Source organism: Notamacropus eugenii, chromosome 5 (genome assembly GCF_028372415.1).
Source record: "Notamacropus eugenii isolate mMacEug1 chromosome 5, mMacEug1.pri_v2, whole genome shotgun sequence".
Lineage (NCBI taxonomy): Eukaryota > Metazoa > Chordata > Mammalia > Diprotodontia > Macropodidae > Notamacropus > Notamacropus eugenii.
In genome coordinates, this window is record NC_092876.1 from 343,697,877 (window position 1) to 343,716,862 (window position 18,986).

An 18,986-nucleotide genomic window follows, 5' to 3' on the forward strand; every position below is an offset into this window, starting at 1 on the left:
CTTCTGAGTTTAACTCCGGGTATGGATAGCAAGAAAGGCGATCTGAGCCTCCAATCCATGATGCCAGTAAGCCTGTGAGATGCTGGTATGAACTGAAAAAGGTGATCTCATGGGAAGGGTGGGAGAGCGGCTGTTCAACCTGGGCTGAGGTAGGATTCTGCTGGCTCAGTTTCCCCACTGACACCTGGCAGACTTTAAGCCTGACTGAATGCAAGTTGACAATCTACTCCTGCCTGGAATTGACATGAAGTTGGGGAGATATTGTTTCTCTGCAATGTCCCTACTCTTGGTGGCAATTTCCTATAGTCAAAAGGTTTGTAAACTTAATACCAGATCTATTAAATTATAGATTATTGGTAGGGGAACATCTGAGGTTAAGTCTAAAATTAAGCTATTAGACTTGGGCCTTTAGACCAACAACAATAAGTTAGGGTACTTTAATTCTTAGTAACAGTGTGGAGACAATTAGGTCAAGGGCCTGTAAAGTTAGCATACGTAGTTATTATTTGTGTCTCAGTTGGTTAATGTTAAAAAAAAATTCTTTTGTGGTCTATATTGTAAATGCTTTAAAAGAAGTATCACCTGATCAAAAGTTGGAGTTGTTTTATGTGATATGAACTGTGTTAAAAATGAAAAAAAAAAAAAAAGAAACAATTCAAAAATGTGGAGCCACAGTCAGAATCACATAATGTTTAGTGGTTTTCACTTTAAAGGAGAGGAGAGTTTGGAATATGATATTCCAGAAGGCAAAGGAACTAGGGTTACAACAAAGAATCACCTACCCAGAAAAATGAGTATAATCCTTTAAGGGAAAAATAATATTTAACGAAATAAAGGACTACCAAGCATTCCTGATGAAAAGACCAGAGCTGACTAGAAAATTTGTCATTCAAACACAAGACTCAAGAGAAGCATAAAAAGGTAAATATGAAAAAACAAACATTAAGGACTCAATGAAGTTAAACTATTTACATTCCTATATGGGAAATGATACATGTTACTTTTAAGAATTTAAGACAGTTAGAAGGAGTTTACACAGAAAGAGGGCATGGATATGACTAATGTGAAAATGTGTTTAGTAAGAATGCATGTGTAGAACCCATATAAGATTGCATGCCATCTTGGGGAAGGGTAGGGAGGGAGGGGGAGAAAACTTGGAACTTATAAAAGTGATTGTTGAAAACTGAAAACAAATTAATAAATTTGGGAGGAAAAAGAAAGAGGGAATTGGTATGAGCTGATTAGGTTGTGATGATTTCAAAAAAATAAAGGGGTGAGAAATAGAGAGGAACTAGAAGAATGGGAGAGATGGAATAGGGAAAATTATCTCACATAAAAGAGACACAGAAAAAAGAACTTTTACATTGGCAGGAAAGTGGTGTGAGATGGAGGACAATGCTCAGACCTCATTTTCATCAGAATTAGTTCAAAGAGGGAAGAATACATACATACATATATATATATACATACATACATACATATGTATGTATGTGTATGTGTGTGTATATATATATGTACACACACTTAGTTGGGAATAGAAATATATCTTACCTATAGGAAGTGAAGAGGAGAGAGGAAAGAAGGGAATGATAAAAGGGAGGTCAGATTAAAAGAGGTAGTAATCAGAAGCAAAACAGACTTTTGAGTTGGTATGGAATGAGACAGACAGAGAGAGAGAGAGACAGAGACAGAGAGACAGAGGGAGAGAGAGAGAGAGACAGAGAGAGAGACGGAGGGAGAGAGAGAGAGAGAGAGAGAGGATAAACAGAAGAAAATAGAATGGAGAGAAGCATACGGTTAGTAATCACAGCTGTGAACGTGAATGGGATGAGCTCACTCATAGAATGGAAACAGATAGCAGAATGAATTAGAAACTAGAATTCAACAATATTTTGTTTACAAGAGACATACTTGAAACAGACACACATACAGAGTCAAAATAAGAAGCTGAAGAAAAATTTTTTATGCTTCACCTGAAGCAAAAAAAGCAGGGGTGGCAATCATGATCTCAGAAAAAGCAAAAGCAAAAAGAGACCCAATTAACAGAGATAATCAGGGAAATTACAATTAAAAGGTATCATAAAGAGTGAAGAAATAGCAAAAAAAATTTACAACAGGTTTCTCTGATAAAGGCCTCATTTCTCAATCATATAGGAATATGAGCCAAATTTAAAAAATGAGTCACTTTCAATTGATAAGTGGTCAAAGAATATAAATAGGCAGTTTTCAGAAGAAGAAATCAAAGCTATAAATAGTGACATGAAAAATGCTCTCAATCACGATTGATCAGAGAAATGCAAGTTACAACAACTGTGAAGTACACCTCATACCTATCAGAAATGACAAATGCTGGAGGGGATGGGGGGAAAGAGATAGACTAATGAACTATGTTGGTGGAGTTCTGAAGTGATCTAACCATCCTAGAGAATAATTTGGAACTATGCACAAAGGGCTATAAAACTGGGCATACCCTTTGATCTAGCAAAAGGTCAAAGGAAAAGGAAAAGGATCTACATGTACAAAAATATTTATAGGAAGTCTTTTTGTGGTGGCAAAGAATTTGAAATTGAGAGGCTGTTCATTAATTGGGGAATGGCTGAACAAGTTGTGGCATATGACTGTGATGGAGAACTATTATGGTATAAAAGATGAGGGGGGTGGTTTCCGAAAAACAAAACGTGGCAGCATATGAACTGATGCTAAGTGAGTGAGAAGAACCAGATCATTGGGCACAGTGAGCAGTGTTGTAATGATGATCAACTGTGAAAGACTTGGCTGCTCAGATCAACTCAATGATCCAAGACAATTCCAAAGGACTCGTAATGAAATAATGCTATCCCTAACCAGAGAGAAGTTGTGTTCATCCTTCATTTTTGAAGAAGACCATGACATCGGAGAAATGATAATATGACTTGCGCTGCACTTTGTGTTGTGTGAGGGAGGACTGTGCAAGGTCACCAAACTCACTTTTTCCTCCTAGCAGTCTGGATCCAGTGACCAAATATTCATCAGGATACCTGGAGACGGCCCAGGATGCAATGGGGGACCTTGCCCTTTTAAGGTATTCACTTAGAGAGAGGTAACACCCATTGAGTGAATAGGCCTCTTTAAGAAGTTGTTGGGGAATGACCCTTTTAATGAGCAAAAGAATAAAATATAACTAAATGAAGCTGGGAGGGAAAGAGAAACTGTTACTATTGATAGTCACTCTAAGCCAGCCATGAAGTAGAACGTGGACATTGAAAATGAAAAGCATTTTCACTAGAGGTCCTTCCATGGATTCTCCCTGAAACTGAGGCCTAGAGTGACTAATGACTATTGTATGTGCACCCACAAGTGCACAAGGACAAAAAGTGACAAGTCCTTCAGAGGCCTTAGAGTCCAAACCCTTTATATGATTTGAAAGGAAACTAAGTCCTAGAAATCTGGATATCTCAGTGTAAGATCTCCAATAAGATCCGAGGATTAAAAATGTCAAGGATTTCAAGAGCTTTTGAGCCAGAGAAGTGATGAACTCTGAATGCAAATTGATGTGTAATTTTCTCACTTGATTTTTTAATTTTTGCAATATGGTTAATATGGAAATATGTTTTACATGATTTTGCACTTATAATTGCTTGCTTTTCTCAGTACATGGGAAAGGATTTGGAGGGAGGGAGAGAATTTGGAACTTAAAATTGAAAAGAAATGTTAAAAATAAAGAAATAATTCATTTGTGGGGTTTTTTAAATATAACACATAAAAGGAAGCTAGAAGTAACAAGTTAGGGGAAGCAGAGCAAGGTGTCATGGCTATGGGATGGTAGAGAAGTTGGGAGTGGAGAAGCAGATTAAATAAAGTAAAAGTCCCCAATCAGAGACTAGGATCCCAGAGGAGTCAAATTCTAATAGGAGGAGAAGGCCAGAGCTAGGATGGCATCACCTAGAGATGGCCAGGAAATGTAGAATGGGCCCTGACTGGGCTAAGTAAGGAAAAAGCTGACCAATCAGAGCTCAGGTCCCCCAAGGTATAACTCTGGGTTCCAACAGGAGAACGCCAGAATGCAAACCTTTTCTTATTCCTCCTCCCCTCCATACTCAATCCCTTGATTGCAACTATCACCACTATGTGGATAATTCCCAAATCTGTAGCAAAATCCCTGAACTGTCAGTTGAGCTCCAATCCCATATCCTCAGCTATCTACTGGAGATTTCTATTTGACTACTCCATCATCACTTCAAATTCAGCAAGTATAAACCACAAATAATTTGATTCTCCACATATCAAGAGCAAGAGAGAGAGAGAGAGACAAGAAAAAGAAGAAGATGAAGAAGGAGAAGGAGGAGAAGGAGAAGGAAGAGAAGGAGAAGGAGAAGAAAAGGAAAGAAGGAAGGAAGGAAGGAAGGAAGGAAGGAAGGAAGGAAGGAAGGAAGGAAGGAAGGAAGGAAGGAAGGAAGGAAGAAAACTCACATTCCCAACATCCTTTTTGTTTCTGACAAGGATTAATATCCTCTTTGGAAGGGCAACCACAGGACAATGAAAAAGTCTAGAGGACCATATATCACTGGGGAAAATGGGAAGAATAAAGGAGACTTCTTTTGACTATAGTCATAGGTACCAAGGTGAATGGGGCAGAAATGGAAACTACAATCATTTCACAACATCTTGCTGGTTTAACAGTGTAGGAAGCTCTTAACCACCTGGTGGCCTAATAGTAGGCTGATTGTGTCACCTCATTTGCTGCTGTAATAATTATTTTCTCTCCTTTGATAAATGACTCTGCTATTTTAACTAAAACGATTTCACAATTTTAAAAGTATCTGATCTTCTTCTATGCTTTCCTTGAACAGGGAGTGTTTTTATTATTCTGATAATAAATGTTTCTATTTGAATTCCAAAAACTCCCCTTTTCTCCCTTAACTAATCCTCCTCTTTCTCCACCCCCTATCTCTCCTATGAAATGCTTTTATTTTTCTAACCTAAGTTACCACAGAATGCTGCTGATTGACTGTGTACTCTAAGAGGATCTGAAGGGTACAAATCTGTACTCCAGGAATCTGAATAGCTATCAGTGAAAGCAGATTCCTTGGCATGTTAACAACAAAAAAAAAACTCTTTATTTTCAGTTTGGCCTCTTATATCTTTAAATCAATAGGTCATTTCTCTTCCCCCAAAATGTTATGTCAGTTATGTTTTGCATGCTACATGGGGCGAATTAAAGGCTGTCCTATATTACAAATAAAGTCAGCCTGATCATTTACCTAGAAGTAATGAAGGGTAGCAGGTAGTGCTAAGAATTCTTTTGCATTTCCTATTTCTATAATCTCACAGTCTCACCAGATTGTGAGATTGCCTGTCTAGAGGCATGAGCTAAAAAGTTGTTTGATAGAAACTCCTACAAACTAAACCCAATTCATGCAAAGACAGTTCAGCAAAGACACAGAACCATAGGATATCAGAGCTGGAATTGTCTCTCAGAGTTCACTTAGTCTCTTCCTTTCACAGATGAGGGTAGCTGACTTTCTTGGGGTTGCAGGGTATATGTAAAATATAAAGGTTGAACTAAATAATATCTAATAACCCCTCCAGTTCTGATACTATGTGAGTATAATAAAATTCTTCAGGGGGAAAAAATGGTCATTCAGTGAAATAGAGGACTTTCAAGCATTCTTGTTGAAACGACCAGAGCTGAATAGAAAATTAGACTTTCAAATACAAGAATCAAGAGAAGCATGAAAAGGTAAACAGGAAAGAAAAATCATAAGGGACTTACTAAAGTTGAACTAATTACATTCCTACATGGAAGATCATATTTGCAACTCTTGAGACTTTTCTCATTATTAGGGTAGGTGGAAGGATTATATACATATAGACAGAGGGCACAGGGTGAGTTGAATAGGACAGAATGATATCTAAAAACATAAAATTAAGGGGTGAGAGGAATATATTGGGAGGAGAAAGGGAGAAATAGAATGGGGCAAACTATCTGACATTAAAGAAGCAAGAAAAAACTTTTTCAATGGAGGGGAAGAGAGGGGAGGTGAAAGGGAAAGAGTGAACCTTACTCTCATCACATTTGGCTTAAGGAGGGAATAATATACACACTCAATTTGGTATAAAAATTTATCTTACACTACAGGAAAGTAGGGGGGAAGAGAATAAGAGGAGTGTGGGGGATGATAGAAAGGAGGACAAATGGGAGGAGGGGGAAATTAAAAGTAAACACTTTTGATGAGGGGCAGGGTCAAAAAAGAGAATAGAATTAATGGGGGGCATGATAGGATGGAGGGAAATATAGTTAGTCGTTTACAACATGACTTTTATGGAAGTATTTTGCGTAACTCCATATGTGTAAGTTATATTGAATTAATTACCTTCTCAGTGGGGATGGATTGGGAGGGAGGAAGGGAGAGAAGATGCAACCCAAAGTTTTAAAAACAAATGTTAAAAATTGTTTTCACATTCAACTGGGAAATAAGGTATACGGGCAATGGGATATAGAAATCTATCTCCCTACAAGAAAATAGAGGGGTTGGGGATAAGAGAAGCAAGGGGAGTGATAGAAGGGAGGGCAGATTGGGGGAAGTGTTAATCAGAATGCATTCTATCTTGAGGTGGGGGGGGAAAGATGGGGAGAAAATTTGGAACTCAAAATCTTGTGGAAGTATCTGTTGAAAACTAAAAATAAATAAATAAATTTAAAAAAAAAAAAAAGAAAGAAAGAAAGAAATGGCCCAGGAAGAAAAGAAAAAAGAGAGACACACTGTTTTCCAGAGTGAAGGCCCTGAGCTTGTCAGCACAGCAATCCTTTGCACTCAAACTCTAAATAATCTCAGACACAGCAAACTCCCCAAATTGTTTCTGGTCATGAAGCCCAGCTCTGAATCAAACTTTGTCACATTGTTATTGTTACCCCTCATTGTCAGGGCTACAGTTCACTGCACAGCCATTGGCATAAGTCAGGCCCACACAACATACAGCCCAGGGCTACTTGCAGCCCACCAAAGGATTTCCAGTAGCCCACAAAAATGTAGAAGATGTAAAGAAGAGTAATGATGCAATGAGTGCTTCGTCTATAACCCCGCTTAACCCTCCTTCCATTAGTCGTTATTGTGCACATTGTGAAACTTGGTGGGTGGGTTTCCTGTTTATCTGCCCATGCTTTCCTATTTGTCACATGACCCAAGGCAACCAACTATCATCAGTCTGTCTCTAGTCTGAGAGAAGTGAGAGTCATATCTTTTTGCCATGTTTTCAGTCATTGCTCACACTGAACAGAGACAAAATGAGTGCAGCCACATGCCACCAAAGCTGACACCTGCTATGTGATGAGCAACAACATTAGGGCTTCTTCCCCTCCATCAGTACAGGGGGTGGGACACCCTCCAAGTTACGTGAGTGTCTGGCATTCTCTCCAAGGTCAAACACTCAGTTCAGTATTTCTTTGTGAGCAATTGCTATAGAGATATTTTAGATTCTAACATTAAAGTTTTGGGGGTGACTTTGTAAAATGGGTGATAAAAAGAAATGGGAGATCAAATCAGAACACAGAGTGTTTCATCTGGAATGGACAAATAAATTCTTCTTTACTTATGCAAGAGACAAAATAATGTGCCTTATCTGCCAAGAAGTAATAGCTGTTCCAAAGGAATACAGTCTTCGTCGCCATTTCACATGAAAACAACCTGACTTAAGCAAATTGGACACCAATGAAAAACAAATTAAAGTATCCAAATTGCTGAAAAACCTCAGTGGGGAATAGCAATTTTTCAAGAAAGTAAACTCAGAAAATGAGGTGGCTACTAAGGCTAGTTTTCAGATTTTCAAAGAAATTGCTGCTGCTGGGAAAGTCTTTAACTAAAAGTGACTTCATGAAGAAGTGTTTGCTGATTGCAGTTTCTGGATTATGTCTCAATTAAAAAAAAAGTGTTTTTGAGAATATGTTTGTCCCATATGATCATATAGTGAAGAGTAGCTGATAATAAACTAATTGTTGACAAGAGGTGTAATATACCCCCTTAACTAAATGTAAACAGTAAGAAAATCTGAAAAATGTATTAAAACTTGTTCACTTAGCAAAGTAATTTTTTTAACTTTGATGTGGTTTCATGATAAGTAAAAATCTTAAGTAGTAAGTATAATTGATTTTAATTGAAATTTCCCTTTTTTAAAAAAATATAGTTTATTTGCAAAATGGTTTAATCATTAATTATATGTTTACTTAGAAAGTGAGTCACTAAAAACCTATCTGTGGCCCAAAGAAGTGTAGCCTGTTTTAATTTTTACCCCTACCAACTGCCAAGTTGTGAAAGTCTGGTATAAGTATTGAGATCTCCCCTCACTAAAGCGAATTACCTCCACCCACTAGGGGTGGGGTTCTGGTACATGAGTACTGGTTTGCAAGCTGTTTCTCTCACTTTGAAATTAAACTTCTGTTTGATTCCTGAATCTCCAGTCTCTGACCTGCTTGGTTCAGCTTTGGCCACCCATAGGTTAGAGGTTGGTTCTGTCCAGTTGACACCAAGAAAACTCCAAATGGGGTCATGAAGAGTCAGAAACAACTGAAGTTACTGAAAAACAAATGGAGGCACATATCTCATGTGGCTTTTACTTCTTTTTTTCCTCCTGCCCCTCCCTTCTCTTTCTCCTTCCTTCTCTCTCTTTTTTACTCACACACACATTAGAGACTCAATGAAATTGGAGACGAGAGAAACAGTAGCTTCCATGTATAGATCATCCTTTGCCACATCCTTCCCCCAAGAAACTTCTCCACATTGTCTCCTATTCCCCTACCCCTACAGTCCATTACCTCAGAAAGATTGGCTCTGGTCAGAGTTTAAATAGCATGCTAAGACATAAGCTTAGCTTCTAATGACTGGTGACTTCCTGCCTTCTTTAATGTAAAGATGTGGAAGGAGAAGGGTGGTGGTATGGAGGAGTTTTGGATGAGGCTATAATAAACATAGGACCATAGATTATCAGAGCTCCAAGTTAAAAAGTACTATTTTTTTTTTGTATCAAAGTACTAAAAAGTCCAATCCTATTTTATTTTATGGATCAGGAAATTGAGGAGCTAGGTGGGGCAGGGGCATAGATTGCAGGGTCTGGTATTAGGAAGACTTCTCTTCCTAAATTCAAATCTGACCTCAGATACTTCCTAGTTGTGCAACCTAGGGCAAGTCACTTCACCCTGTTGGCCTCAATTTCCTCATCTGTAAGCAAACCACTCCAGGATCTTTGCCAAGAAAACCCAAAAGGGGTCATGAAGAATCTGGCACAACTAAACAATTTACAAGGGTAAATTATTTGCTCAGAGCTATAGCTGCATAACTAGTAAGCAAAAGAATTAAAGCTAATTAACTAAAACTAATTAATTAATTGATTAATTAAAACTAATTAACTTTAAACTTCATGCTTTCTGACTTCTAACCCACTGCCAAGAAAGTCCCCTATAGATGGCAGCTGTGTGACACAAAACTGAAGGAGAGCCGAGGCTCTTGGGAGATCAATTATCTCAGGGCAGACCAAGAACGAATAGATCAAGAAAAAACCACAGGGCTACTTTATTTCCAATTCCAAGCAGCAGATTCCATTAGAAAACCATGGAAGGCAAGAGAAGGGATACATTAACAATTGCCATGCCAGGATCCCATGAACAAGGAGCCCTGACTCTGGGCTGGGGAAATCACAAAGTCTTGGGATTGGGCTAAAGGAGTCCCTGGGAAAGAAGAGACAGCCTGAAGTTGGGCAAAGAGGTGGGAAGGCCAGGTAATATTAACTGATGTTCCTGTATCTGCTTAATCTACTCAGTGGCTTGAGAATCAGAGAAGGTGGACTTCTTATTTCCCTGCCCTCCTCCCCCAGGACACGCCCCACCCCCACCAATATCTCCTTGTATCTATTAACCATCTTGTATATAACTATATAAGTATACTCTGGCTCCCCTCCCCTCTGATAGAAAGTAAACACCTTGGGGAAGTTTCACTTTTTTCTCTATATCCTTAGTGCCTAGTACAGTACCTGGCACATAGTAGGCACTTAATAAACGCTTATTAATTTGATAGTACAAGGCAGGGGGAGAAGTTCCTGGTGCGACCAGGGTGAGGCAAAAGAAAAGGTTCTAGGGGGCAAATGAGTGATTGAGACAGGTTATAGGTTAATAGCAGCGAGGGTCACTGAAGGAGCTGGACATAATTCGCTGGGAAGAGGCCAAAGCGACCGTGGCAACGTCCTCGCCACCAGCCCTCATCTATCATCTCGATGTCAGTGATGGTGTCCTCTGGATCAAAGGATATCTCATCGCTGCCCTCTGTGGAAGACATTGAAGGAATCCTCAGTCCCAATTGAGAAAGGGACTTCCCTTTCCCCTCTGCTCTTCCCAACCTACTCCACAAGGAAAATGAGCCTGGCCTTCTCCCCCAATTGAAGCCTTGAGAAAGTTCATCTCAGGTGCCATGTAGCTGCTCATAGGTTCCAACCCCAGGGCAGTTCATCCTCAAAGTGACCTACCTCCTTGGTAATCATACAGGGCAATGGCTGAGATTCCTGTTGACCCAGACTTAGGTCCAATACCAGCAGTTCCTACACAATAAGGAAAACAAGTGGGGCAATATTAATGCTTGTCAGGCAAGAGGAATGACTTTGGAGAGGAAAGGTTGAGGAAGAACTGGTACTGGATTTCACAAGGGGTTCCTAATTAATCAACAAGGATTTATTAAACACCTCCTAGGTACTAGGCATGAGGACAAAGAATGAAACAAACCATACTTCAAATGACTTACATTCTAATGGGGAAGACCACAAATACACATATGTATGTGCATATATGTACATGCATATGTATGCATATATATTATAGAGAGCATAAATATAATGCTGATAAGTACAGATTTATACAAAAGAGTTACATACAAAGTAGTGTGGGAGGAAGGGTACTACTGGTTGAGGATGTCACGCAATGTATGCTGGTAAATGTTTAACAACCAGTTCTTGGGACAGGGGTCTGTGTAGGATACAATTTTAAATTTACTCTAAATATTAGCATCTTCTTAAGTCCAGACAATCAACAAATAATGTAAGCCAAACTCTGATGTGTAGTATTTGCTGATTTCCAAGGTGTGGATGCTCAAATTTAGACGAATGCAATAATGTAAAGTTGAAAATTTAACAAGAGCAAACCCCTGGATGAAGAAGGTTTCCTACAGAAGATGGTGCCTAAGCTATCTATATCTCATAGGAAGAGAGGGACTCTACAAAGTAGTAAGAGGAAATGAATCCCAAGTAGGTAGAACAGCCAATGCAAAGACCTGAAGACTAGAGATGTTCTGAGTGAGAAATGAAGAGGTCAGTTTGTCTGGATCACAGAGTGAGAGAAAGGAATAATGTCTAATGAGACTGGAAATAGAAGTTGGGGCCAGGTTATATAGGGTTTCAAAAGCTAAAGAGAGGAGTTTATCCTAGAAGCAAGAGGAGACCATCGAAGTTGATTAAGTAGGAAAGTCATACAGTCAGACTGGCATTAAAAAAAAATCATTTTGATTATAGTGTATGGAATAGACTGGAGAAGTGAGAGACTAGAGGCAGGGAGACCCATTTGGAGACTACTGCAATTATTGAGGTGAGAGGTGATAAATGCCTGAACTGAGGTGGTAGCTGTGTCAGCAAAAAGAAGGGGCAGATGTGAGAGATGTTGTGGAGGTAGAAATCCAGGCTCCCAAACTCACCAGCAGAATGGGCAGGCTCCAGGACATCCTCGTAGTCTCCTTCTGCCTCTTCTTCACCCTGTTGCCCTACATCCTCATAGTCATTCTCTTGACCTTTTTCCAAGTCCATCACATCCTCATAGTCATTCTCAGGCTCCAGATCAGGTTTGGGCTCTGGCTCTGGCTCTGGTGTTGATTGATAATCTGGCTCCTCCAAGGTGTGGAACCTATCAGGAGTCCTGGGGGGTAGAGCTGGGGGCTCGTCATTATCTGGCCACTCATTGTTCTGAGAGAAGAGGAATGCAGAGAAATCTCCTGCCTTGTACCTCAGACATCAGAAGAAATTCCACCCACAGCTCTACCATTTCTTCCCATAATCCTAAGATTGTCTTTCCCTGCTAATCAAATCCATCCTTGACCCTTTGACAAACTGGGCCAATCCCTCCTTCCCACCTATGTGTATATCCACCCAGAGCAAACTTAGAGAAGTGGGATGGGGGAGGGGGAAAAAAGGACATTTATTCAGCCTCTAGAGATGAAATCAGGAATTATATACAGTTGTGCCATGCTGCTAATACTACGAATGAAAAAAGATTCCACTCACCTCTTGGGGAGCCCCCTTTGAGGGCAGGGTTGGCACTGGAGGAAGCTCTTTGTGTGTTGCTTCGAGTGATATCTTGGGTGGCAGGCAGCTCTCAACCTGAGACCTATCCTAAGGAGCAGAGAGCATTATTCTGGTTTACTTCCTCTCCCACCAAATTCATGCCTTGAGTTTTTGGGCCCATCTCCTTACCTGGAATGCCTGCTTCCTCTTTTCTTTCCCCCTTTTCCAAATCTTACCCATTCTTCAAGACCCAGCTCAAATCCTGTCCTCTCTGATAACCCCAGTTCCCAGTGATTTAGGACCTTAAATAGTACTTAATAGCTGGAGAATTTGACAAACAGTACAATAGAAAGAGTACTGACTCATGTGCTGGGTTCAATTCCTGCTTCTGATGTTTTACTGCCTGTGTGACTTTAAACAAACCACCTAACTTTCCTGTTCCTTGTTGTGTGTATTTTTTTTTAATCTGTAAAATGAGAAGATCAGACTAGTTAGGTTCTGAAGTCTCATCTAGCTCAACATTTATGATCTTATGATACAATTAATTGTGAAAAGCTTCTTCTATTGCTCTCTGCCAGGAGTTCTTCTGAGTCTAAATCCAGCTTCATACACTTACGAGCTATGTGAGCCTGGGCAAGTCACTTAACCTCTGTTTACCTCGGTTTATTCATCTGTAACATGGGAATAATAATAGTAGCTATCTCCCAAGATTGTTGTGATAATCAGATGAGATCATTGTAAAGAGCTTAGCACAGTGCAGACATACGAGCACTATCTAAACGTTAGCTGTTATTATCATTACTGTACTGTCAGAAAGACTTGAAATCAAGTCCTGCCAAATCACTTGAGCTCAGCTTTCCCCAATTTCCTCCACTGTTAAATGGGGAAAATAATAGCACCTACATCCCAGGTTGTTGTGGGAATCAAATAAAATAATGTAGGTAAAGCACTTTGTCAACCCCAAAGCATTACATTAACACCAGCTATTATCTCTCTACCTGAACTATAAGCTCTTTGAGGGCAAGAACCTTCCCTATTCACCCACGTCTTGCAAGTAATAGGTGCAGTGGATAGAGCACCAGGTCTGGAGTCAGAAAGACCTGGGTTAAAATCTGACCTCAGACATTTACCAGATGTGTCCCTGGGTAAGTCATTTAACTCCGTTTGCCTCAGTTTCCTCATCTGCAAAATGATCTGGAGAAGGAAATGGTGAACTACTCCAGAATCTTTGCCAAGAAAACCCCAATGAAGAGTCAGACATGACTGGAAAATGGCTAAACAACAACAAACATTTTATTCCAGTGTGCCCTGTGTAAGGAGATCTAGATGCTGGGGAAGCTTACCTCCGAGGGGATGCTCTTGGGGACTGGAATAGGTACTGCAGGCTTCTTTGACACCAACTTTCGTTCTTGTGGTTTCTCTTCTGCCTGCTTCTTGTTCTCTTCTGCCATAGATTCAAATTTTGCCTTCAGTCCCCGGGCCCCACTGGAAGCTATTGACAAGGGCAAGTGGCATTAGGGTTGAAAGAAGATGGGAGTGGGATAATATCAAGGAATGGTGATCAATGAGATGTGACAGAACAGAAAGGAGGAAGAGGAGTCTGTAAACTTGGAGTGGATTCAAAAGGAGAATGTAAAGGTGTGGACCTCAAGACCCTTGCCTTAGAGCCACAATTTGCCCTAAGCCTCTTTCCTATGCCTCTCAGACCTTAAAATTCCATCCATCCTTTTCTTGCCCAGATCTCATTCCTCTCTTCCCCAAATCCCTTTTCTCATTCACCCTAAAGTTCCTATCCCTCATTGTCCCCACTCTTCAAATCCTCATGCCTCCCTGGTACCTTCCTAAGCTACAATTCCATCATTATCTTGCAAATCAAATCCCTATCATGGGCCCCATTCTCTCCAGCTCTCACCTCCTTCCACAAGTCTTTTTCAGTACCCTCCATCTGACTAGCCCAGTGAGAAGAGCTCAGGCGTAGGGAAGTGATAACAATAAAATCTGAGACAGAATGTACTTCTAGGCTAGCCTTCCTAACTCAGTTTGGAATTAGTTCTATAATATTCTTCAATTCAATTAAACATTTATAAAAATTAAACATTTACAAATTAAACATAAATAATTATAAAATGGCTAGTATGAACAAGACAACTAGGTGGTACCATGCATACAATTCAGGAACCTGGAGTCAGGAAGATCTGGAATCAGCTCAGATCTAGCTCAGACACTGTGACTTTAGGAAATTCATTTAACTTCTGTGTCCTCCAGTTTTCTTCTCTGTATAAATAGCACTTACCTCCCAGGTTGTTGGGAGGATAAAATCAGATGATATTTGTAAAACTCTTTGCAAAACTCAAAATGCTGTTATTGTTATTATTACACAAATATTAATATTATACAATATAATACACAATAATGTTGTACAATAATATACACATATAATTTAAATAGCATAATAATTATATTGTCCTGCAAAGATAAAACATTTAATATTATAAGATTTATTTAAAGATATTTTGCTTATTTAAATTAAACAAGTTATTTATTTAAATTAAAATTATTTGGGGCAGCTAAGTGACACAGTGAATAGAGCACAGGCCCTGAAGTCAGGAGGACCTGAGTTCAAGTCCGGCCTCAGGTGTTTGACACTTACTAGCTGTGTGACCCTGGGCAAATCACTTAACCCCAATTGCCTTGCCTTCCTCCATCCAAAAATATTAAAAAATAAATTAAAATTATTTGTATTTATTAAAATTATTATGCAAAGATTAAAAACTAAATAGCACCTTCCTCTCCTTGAAGACTTGCAGTGATGGAGAGCTCATTATTTCATTTTTGGACAATGATATTAGGACTTTCTTTCTTATGCCCAATTGAAATTGGATTCCCTGTACCTTCTTCCTATTGGTCTCAGTTCTGTCTACTAAAATGATGGGTGATAAATATAATTGCTCTTCCAAATGAAGGTTGAAGCTAAGGGCGACCTAACCTGGTCTGGATGGGAGGCAAAGGGTGAGCAGAGGATGGAAAAGTTGCTACATCCAGATGAAAGATGTATTAAGAGGTTGAAAGGATATTGGATTGGGTACAGAGGAGGAACTTAGTTCTAAAACTCACCTGCCTCTGTGGGTGTGGTCTTCATATACGCTGTAGATGGAGCCTCCATCTCACTGAAGCTGGCTGCACTCTGTGAAAGGAAAAGGGGAAGGGGAAGAAGAGCTGCCCCAGGAAGCATGTGGTCCAAAGCTGGGAACATTTGGGACCTTCTGAGGTAAACTCCCTGGATGGATGAAGTTCCAAGGGGGGAGGGGAACAGCAAATATTCCAGATTTCCGGATAAGTGCAGCACAGTTCTGAACTGCTAGATGCTCCTGAGCTCAGCCTTGGTTAACACACACACACACACACACACACACGCACACACACTCCAAATCTCAATGAGAGGCTCTGGTGGGTGGTACGAAAGAGGAGGTCAGTAGGGTCCTCTGAGCTGAGATTAGGGAGAATATTCAGTGTTGGAGACTGGAGAAATGATGGAGATTGGGGTTAGGATTAGACAGCACAAGGTAACAAACCATAGTGTGAATGTGACACAATCTCCTCCCACCTTCCCCTGGTTGTTGTCTCCCTTACTCCTCCAATCCCCAATGGTCAAAAGCAGGACTTTTGACCAATCCACCAGAGCCCAGAGACAGAGCATTAAAGAAGAATCAGAAAGGAGTCCAGGGGTGGAGATCTTGTCCCTTCACAGAGCACAGGGTGATAGACATAGAAGTTCAGTCATCAACACTTTCCCCTCTCTCCTCTCTGTAGCATTATCCCTGTCATCACTCTTGGTATAGTTTGGAGGGAACCCCCTCAGTACAAGGAGTATGTTACCTTATCTACTCGGTCCTTCTGTACCCCATATTGACCACCAAAACCTTTGGCATAATCTGCAGAAAAAAGGAGTCCAGGAGTCAGACCCAAGAGACAAAGTCAAAGAATGGGGAAGAGAGATGAGGAGAAAGGGAGAAATATGGAGGACAGCAAGAGATGGAACATGACCATCAGAATTTTAGAACTAGAGAGAAGAAGACATGAGTGTAGAGATTGGAGCATGGATTGAGAAAAGGAAATAGAGGCCAAAAAAAGTTACATGGGGACAGAAAGAAAGAGATAAGTGATAACAGCAGAGGTGAGGTTAGGAAAGGGCACACGTGCCGGGCCCTGGCCCATGCTGCTTACCTCAGGGGACCACTGTACTGGACTGGGTGCCCAGCATCTCCCTTCTAGCTTAATGGTATTTGTCTCACTGTCTTTGTTTTGATTTGTTTATTTTGTTTGAGGGTGGGCAAAGGAGTGGTTTAGACCTTTGATTTTATGACTGTGGTGTACTCTCCAAATCATTCTCTTCATGGATGCAAATCAGTAACTTGGCTGAACTTTATAGTCTTAGAGATAAGTCTGGGGCAAGGAGAAGTTACTTCTCTTAGTGATTTCTACCATTTCCCTGAGAGGCAGAGGCAGTACGGTATAGTGGGTAGAGAATTCATCTGTAATCAAGAAGACCAGAGTTCAGGTCCCCTTTCTGAGATACGCTGATAATGTATCCCTGAGAAAATCATTTAACCTCTTAGTATCCAAGGCAACTCTCTTAAGACTACCATTTGCAGTGTTGCCTATAGACATTGGTAGAGAGGGTTTCCAGTTAACTGGGAGAAAAAAATCTTCTCAAGTTTCTCCGATAAAGGTCTAATGTGTAAGATATATAAGGAAGTGATTCAAATATATATGAATGACAGGTATTCCCAATAGCTAAATGGTCAAAAAGTAAGAACAGAAAGTTCTCAAAGAAAACAGTCTAAACTATCAACAACCATATGAAAAAGATGTCAGATCATTAATAATTAGCTAAATGAAAATTAAAACAACTCTGAAATCCTATCTCATATCTATCAGATTAGCAAAGATGATAAAAAAGAGAAATGACAATCAAGGAAGGGAAGTGGGAAGATGGGCACACTGGTACACTATTGGTGGAGCTGTGAATAGGTCCAATCATTCTGGCATATGATTTGGAATTATGTCCCAAAGTCACTAAACTGTGAATACTCTTTAATTCAGTGATACCATCACTATACCAGTTCCCCTAAGAGATCAGAGGAAAAGGAAAAGGACCCATATATGCACAAAAATGTAAAGCAGATCTTTTTATTATATCAAAGAACTGGAAATAAAAGGGCTCCAAATCAATTGGAAATAGCTGAACTAATTAATAATAAATTATTCAATTAATTGTAGCTAATTAATAATTTAACTAATAAATAATTAAATTTAGTTAGTTAATAATAAATAATTTCATTGTAATAGTGATGAAGGGGTGGTTTCAGAAAAATCTGAAACGATATATATGAACTGATGAAGAGTAAAGTGAGAATAGCCTGAAAAAAATTTATGCAGTAACAACAGCATTATAAAGGAAAATAACTTTGAAAAACTAAAGAACCTTGACTAACCATGACTGAAAAGACACAATTATGAAAGTAAAGGAGATTGCCCTTACCCCAATTTGCCTATAACAACTAAATCACAGACTCGGTCAATAAAAAAAAAAATCTGCATCTCATGAAGTACACTGTTGATTTGTTACACTTGTGTCAAATTTACTTCACTCTAGTTGCTTCAGGTACCCAAATTGCCTGAAAATTGGTTCTGAGTAAGACTGGAAGTGTGTGGGACAGAGGGACTTCTGCGGCTCATAGCATGACTTTATTATACTGCATCTAGTTCTTTTATCCACTGCATTACCCACTCACTCCTCAGCACTATTCCTTGCTGCATCTACAATCATTCCTTCCCCCTATTATTCCCTTAATTTCCATCTCCCTCCTACATCAGCCTACCTGCCGATATCATTTCTCTTCTACTCCCTCATCCAGTCATCCCACTTCACCCATGTCTATTAACCCTCTCTCATCATATTCTCCCCTCAGCACTTCCATCTCTGACATTTCCAACATGGAAGTTCTCCTCTGATTCTAGAATACCCACTATGGTAGCTTCAGAAGCAGAGGTATTCTGTCCCATCTGTCTCAGCCCCTCAGCTCTCCCCAAACTCTGTTCTAGCACACCTCTTCCTTTCAGCTCCTTTGGGCCTTTCAGTCTCTCCAACTTACCTCTCTGGGACTCATGCTTTTCTGTCTCCCCCTTGTAGTCATAGCCAACAGCTGCCTTGTCCAGTTTATCCTTCTCTATCCCATAGCGACCACCAAAGCCCTTGGAGTAATCTGTTAAATGAGAGGGAGATGTCAGACCTAACAGCACATTTCCAGGATAGAAAAGAACTCAGTCAGAGAGTGGAAAAGTGGGACTGGGGCCAAGGGAAATGGGGGAAAAGAATGAATTAAGTGTTTATGGGACACAGCATTGTCCAGGTGGAGGAGGGAGTGTGAAGGACAGGGTATGACATGTCCAGGCTTCTTCTATTAGTTTGAACTCAGCTGCTTCACTTCTAATTTAGGGCAAAGCACACTTCCTACCCCCTTCTTCCTCTGCCCTTTCCCTTTGTTCTTTTTTTCCCCTCCCCTTTTTCTGAACACATGGTGGGGAAACTATTCTACTTATTCTCTCTCCCCACCCCTTCCACAAGGTTCTGAAATCTAGAGGTAAGTCACAACACAGTCATAGGCATAGTAAGCTCCTTGAGGGAAGGAATGGGTTCA

At 40.0% G+C, this 18,986-nt stretch overlaps 1 protein-coding gene across 2 annotated transcripts in view; it reads right to left on the bottom strand.

The window, feature by feature from the left end:
* Positions 1–9,518: 9,518 nt before the first annotated feature.
* The window catches only part of HCLS1 (hematopoietic cell-specific Lyn substrate 1), a 45,403-nt gene continuing 35,935 nt past the window's right edge, over positions 9,519–18,986 (bottom strand). For both annotated transcript variants that reach the window (XM_072613856.1, XM_072613857.1), the window contains exons 13-20: positions 18,441–18,551; positions 16,162–16,217; positions 15,400–15,469; positions 13,629–13,777; positions 12,286–12,393; positions 11,703–11,967; positions 10,489–10,560; positions 9,519–10,288 (exon numbers count right to left, since the gene is read on the bottom strand). In XM_072613856.1, the coding sequence (XP_072469957.1) occupies positions 10,152–10,288; positions 10,489–10,560; positions 11,703–11,967; positions 12,286–12,393; positions 13,629–13,777; positions 15,400–15,469; positions 16,162–16,217; positions 18,441–18,551 (968 nt within the window). In that variant the 3' untranslated portion in view covers positions 9,519–10,151. The remainder of the gene's footprint in view (positions 10,289–10,488; positions 10,561–11,702; positions 11,968–12,285; positions 12,394–13,628; positions 13,778–15,399; positions 15,470–16,161; positions 16,218–18,440; positions 18,552–18,986) is intronic.